Source organism: Bacillus rossius, chromosome 16 (assembly GCF_032445375.1).
Source record: "Bacillus rossius redtenbacheri isolate Brsri chromosome 16, Brsri_v3, whole genome shotgun sequence".
NCBI lineage: Eukaryota > Metazoa > Arthropoda > Insecta > Phasmatodea > Bacillidae > Bacillus > Bacillus rossius.
The window spans coordinates 15,710,354-15,716,224 of record NC_086343.1 but is presented as its reverse complement, the minus strand read 5'-3'; the positions used below and the strand labels follow the sequence as shown (position 1 = coordinate 15,716,224).

The window sequence follows — 5,871 nt, the reverse complement described above, 5'->3', positions numbered from 1 at the left end:
CATATTGTTTTATTTTTGTGTTATGAAGTTAAAAAGTTTTGTTGTAATGATCAACTGTTTAATTATTTTATGAGACCCACTCTCAGAACAGAAATATGCTCAGGACATCTATTGGAAAATTAAGAGTTAATTATTCTCTGGGGGTTCAAATTAATCAACAATATTTATTATAAAGCAAGTTGTTTCCAATGTTGTTATAAATGGCTGCAGCTAATTGTCACACTAAACTCAGTTGCTGTAGTCATATTTAGTGCAGCTCATTAATAATGGATTTTAATTACATTCTCCAAACTACAAAATTTTCTGGTAAAGACTCAAATTTTCCATTCAAATACTCCACATCCGAGAATATAGATGGAACACACATTGGAAAAGACAAATTATTATAAGACCACTGATACGAGATTAATGATAAAATGAGGCCCTTAAACACAATACTACAAATATAAGAAACATGGAATGCAAATGCAACACCTGCTTGTAAGCATCCATCCAGCTTCTGAGTTGTGTTGACTGAAATTATGCTCTGCATCAAAGAGAGAGAGATAACTGAGAGCTGTGAAATGGTAGGGTGCTACCTACACATTACATACCACGGATCATCTTCAGGTAGCTCTTTTTTTACATACATACATACTACTACTTATTGCTTATTCGTCTAGTGCCAATCAATCGGAGGCCTCTCCTACTTATATCACATCGCCTCTACCCATTCGCTGTTCTTGTTCAATCAGAGTTAGACCCTGTATGGCCTCCCTTCGTTATTGCTAGTGTTAGATTATTCTTTTCAATAAGTTGAACCCATGTTTCACTCAGCATACAGCAATCTTCTGTATTTATATGTTTAGGTATTTAAAAATTCATTAGTAGCTGAAGTATCGAGCATTGCTCAGGCTAAAAACATAATAGGAACATCACTACCAAGTTTCAAGTCTTGAAAAACAGCAAAATTTTGATTTTGAAGTCCCATTGATTACAATCTCAGTGCAGCAGGGCTTCGCATTTTGTGGGAAGGCAGGTGACTCCTAGGAAAGACACACCAAACGACAGTGCGTTACCAATTCATGGCAGCCCCATCTATTAAGAAAGTTCTAAAACTAAACTGTTATTAGCACCTTAGTTCGATAGCAACCATGAGCTTCACTAAGCAGATGGGTTTCGCCAAAGAGAAGGATAGGAAGTTGCCAGATCTTAATATATGACCACGTGGCGGTCATAGAGAAATGACACAAATCGCTGTTTGGGTGCCTACGATATTATCTACCTTCTATGATTTTCTATTATAAAACTGAATTTACCCCTTCATTAGGGATGGAATTCCATAATTATATATAGTCTATGTCACTCTCTAGCCCATAAACTATATATATATATGCAAATATCATGTTGCTGTGTGAAAGAAGGATAAACAAAAAATAAACTTTCACTGTCCTTTAATTCTCTAGGTTGACTTTGGCTCCAGATTTGTCAAAATCTACACTGGACTTGGTAAGGGATGAATATTCAACTGTGGCTGAAATTTCCAACACGCTATAATTTTCAGGGACATGTCCTTAATCCAGAAACCAATGTGTAGTTAGTGAATCTAGCTATCAAATCATACAATCTAGGTTTAAGGAAACCACTAATCTGCCTTAGCTAAATATTCATTACCAAACACAGTGTAAATTTGGACAAATTTGAAACAGCAACCAATCTAGAGATTTACAGGAACAGGACAGTCAGAGACACCATAGAAATATTTTAACACTAAAACAACTTTAATAGGGAAAATGGCTTTAAGCTGTGTAAAACATGGTCACTATTATTGATCATTTGAATATGCATATGAAATACGTACTACATAACTTATTTTGAAACACAAAACAATACACAACATTGAGAGGTAATAGCAATGTTTGATGTTAATAGACTATTGTACAATTTACATTTTAACAAACCTTATGTAAAATAGTAGATACAACTTCATCAGTGTTGCAGATGGAATATAGATGCTATAATCCAACATACCATTATTGCCAAAGTACTGCATGTGATCTTGTTGCTATCACCACAGGTCTTAATGTCTACCTCCTATAACAAAAAAATAGCATACTTAAATCAATCAGTGGATGATTCAGTTTATATGTACAGTAGACTAATGAATCATGCAACATTTTAACATCCAATCAAGTAAATTCTTAGCAGGCACACTGATGCAGGCTTAGACATTTTCCCAGACTACCTAGGTGCGTGCCAAACTAACAGTCCATATGTACCTTAATTATGGCCACACACCTAACAATCCTTCTCTGAACTTAATTTATGCATGGCTACAAAAGAGCAGGAAATTAAAAATGATAATGCAGTTTTTTTCTTTTACTGAATATTATGTGCGAATGAATTAGAACGTAATGTCTCATCGATGTAGAGATCACCAGAGATGATGAGGGGAGATAAGAATGGAGCATTGACAAGATGAAGGGTGAGGGAAACTGAGAAAACCCACTTGACCATGTTCTAAGCAATCTAGGTCATTGCTATTCGCATGGTACCTTATCTAAAACTTTTGTCTGAAACAATTTTTGATTCGATGAACTACTGCTGCAAAGTGTTAAAAAAATGAGGAAAGGAATTTAAAAAAAAATTCATAACTCCCTTTGTAGGTACACTATCAAATCCATTCAAATTGTTTGTAAATTTTATAATTTTAACCTAAATCTTTTGTCTGAAACAATTTTTGATAATCCTTTACTGCAAGGGATGGAAATAACAAGGGTAGAAAAACAAAATGTCATTACTTTTTTTTAAAAATACACTTACCTTAATTTCCTTTCTATTTTATTGTAAAATGCCTAAAGGTTATCTTAAACCTTTGGCTGGAACAATTTTTTATGAAAAAAACTATTACCATAAAAACAGCGGTTGAAATTAAAAAATTTTAGTATCAAATTTTGTTGGAATTTACTAATAACTATCTTAATATTACCTTAAGCCTTTGTCCAAAAACATTTATATGACCACTTATTAGTGCAAGGGATGAAAAATAGTGTTTGAAGATCAAAAATAATTATGTACATGACTATCTTACTAGATTTATTATGAAATTTTTTAAGACATTCAATGCTGGATGCATTAAGTTAAAAGACATTCAAAATATTTTTGCTGCATGGAATATGAGAAAATGTTAAATCGATCTTTTCTGAATATTGACGAACATATAGGATGTTATGTCTGCTACATTAAGTTCTTAAAATTTTCCAGGAGTTTATAGAATTTTCGAAAATATTTCCAAAGAAATGGGTACTTTGAAATCTACCTATGCCTGTAAGCTGTGCCGAAAGGGATTTCTTTTTAACTTTACAATCTGTATGTTGCTACATAGTAGAAAATTTAGTATTGCATTTGCATATGTTTAATTTTGGTAATGTACATCAATTTAAAATTCATCCCTTTGGTGAAATTTTTTTTTTTAAAAAATTGTTTTTAAAATGTTCTGAAAAAGAGCTGAAATTGATTCACTAGGTATTTGTAGACATTCTGAGACAGAACACATGAAAGTGTTGTTGTAAAGTAAGATCCGTTTGATTGTTTAAAAAAATAAACTCGTGAGCATAAGTTTTTATTGAAATTTTTAGCTTTCTACAGACCTACTTTATATTTTCACATGATTGCCATTCAGTTCCAAGCACTTTTCGCAAGGGTGTACCAGTTTCTTTAACCCCTTTGCATAGAAGTTTGCCGCCTGGAAATAAAACCAGTTGACAATCATAATTTTGTAATTTTTGCTGTAATTGCTGACCCACATTTTGTCTAATCAACCAAAATAAAATGACACCCTTTTCATCCCAAAAAACTGTAGCCAACATTTTTGAGAGTCCGGAGACGTTTACTAAGCGCCTGTACATAGGCCACATGAATTGTGTACTCAAAATTTATAATGCCCCATGGCCAAGGCATCCCACTCCATTCCCAGGCGGCAAAACTTCTATGCTGAGGGGTTAAATAAATTGGTACAGTGTTACGAAAAGTGTTTGGAACTGAATAGCGACTATGTGAAAATATGAAGTACGGTAGGTCTGTAGAAAGCTAAAAATGTCAATAAAAACTTGTTCTCATGAGTTTATTTTTTTTTTTTAAATGACCAAACGGAGTCTACGAGTAGCCCTCGTAAGAGCACAGACGAGATGATGGACGGGAATGAAAAGCTGCTCGCGTTACCTCCGGGTGTTCCGAGTAGCACGCCAGCAGCCGGCGCCGCGGCAGGCCGTTCAGGAAGGTCTTCTGGCACGGGTACTCGGTGTTGTTGTAGCGGATCTCCTTGCGAGCCACGGTGATCCTCTTCTGAGTGCCTTGCCGCAAGTCGTCTATCACAAGCAGCAGCAAGTTGGTGTGGGGGATGAGCCGCACCGAGAACGGTCTACGAAACAGAAACACCTGGCAGTCAGGTCATTGTCAAGTTCTGCCAGTCAGGGACTTCGCTTCAAAACCTGGGAAAATGACGGGAAATTCCTCAGTGACAGTAATTTGAGGGGGAAAATGTCATTCATGCTCTAGCATGCCAGCCAGCACCCAGACTTGTAACACATTTTTTTTTGTCGTTGTTCCAAATTATGTTTGGGTGCAAGGTTCTGTTCGAACTAGTACAGCTATAGCAATGGTGGAGGTTCAGAAAATTGCACAAAATAGGTAAATTATTTTTAAAAAAAATTTGTCCAGGAAATATGTATGTAATTTTAACCAAGGATATTTTTTTTTACATATTTGTGTGCACACACTGATTGACGACAAAATTCACAAATTTCACTTAAGTTATGATTATAATCCAATAAGTATAATATTGTACAGCAAGCGCAGGATATCTGGAAGCCTCGTGACAGTTGTATTGATTGTGAACAAGGACAACAAATACTATTTTAGGGTTAGCATTTTCTTCATAACAGCACTGAAACTCCCTAGTATTTTAAAAATTAGTGTTTGCAAATTAAAAGCTACCACCTTGCCCGTATTGGAGAGAGGTCATAGTTCACCACACTTTCTGAAAAATGTGACTGCTGTATTTTACTGGGGTACCTCTTTTGGAAGTGATTCTTTCGATAAAACCTTCTAATAATTTAATGCACTCTACCTGGAAGTGTGCTTAAAATAAAATAAAAACAAAAAAAACACATACTGTGTATTTGAAACTTCTAATACGTATTACTTTGTACCCAAATTTTTAACAGCATACCATTACTTTTCAAACGTGATATTAGACTTGCCATACACTCTTGACTTAGCACACAGAAGTAACTCTCACAGATAATTTTTCTCTACCACAAAATATTCTTGTGAAGATCTGCAATAGCAAGTGTTACTCATTTTTGCTGATAGATGACTGTAGTTTGTGGCTAATAACAGAAAACTGGAAATGCACACCAGTTAAAGCTACACTCCAGCAATACACCTCTAGCCAAAGATATTATGGTATGTCCTGAAACCTAAACTCACTAAGATTGTTCTTGCAGTTTGCTAAATTTAAATTGCTGTAAGATTAATGTGCTGTGCGGGGGGGGGGGGGGGGGGGGGGGTGTGGAGTGAGAGAGAGAGAGAAAAAGAGATTCTGGTACTATCTGTTTTCTATCAGTCTCACCACTGCATCACATACAACTTGAAATTTAGTGTTTACAAATTTGTACCTTTCTAAGTTAATTACAAAATATTAATGTGTATTTTCTAAGTTGTCATTATTTCTTTTTATGACTATAAATTATAAAGTATTAAAGGATAGTTGTACTAATATAAAATTTAGATTGGCACACCAATACGCTTAGTACAAGTTAATAAATATGGGTAAATCACTTGGGCATGCCATCTTTTCTGAGACTTCCACAGATTGCAGCACCATATTTA

General features: G+C 34.9%; 1 protein-coding gene across 1 annotated transcript in view; it reads right to left on the bottom strand.

Annotated features, from left to right (window-relative positions):
• Positions 1–1,741: 1,741 nt before the first annotated feature.
• The window catches only part of LOC134540362 (voltage-dependent calcium channel subunit alpha-2/delta-4), a 67,395-nt gene continuing 63,265 nt past the window's right edge, over positions 1,742–5,871 (bottom strand). Inside the window, exons 27-28 of the mRNA XM_063383043.1 lie at positions 4,201–4,399; positions 1,742–2,073 (exon numbers count right to left, since the gene is read on the bottom strand). Of these exons, the coding sequence (XP_063239113.1) occupies positions 1,969–2,073; positions 4,201–4,399 (304 nt within the window). The 3' untranslated portion in view covers positions 1,742–1,968. The remainder of the gene's footprint in view (positions 2,074–4,200; positions 4,400–5,871) is intronic.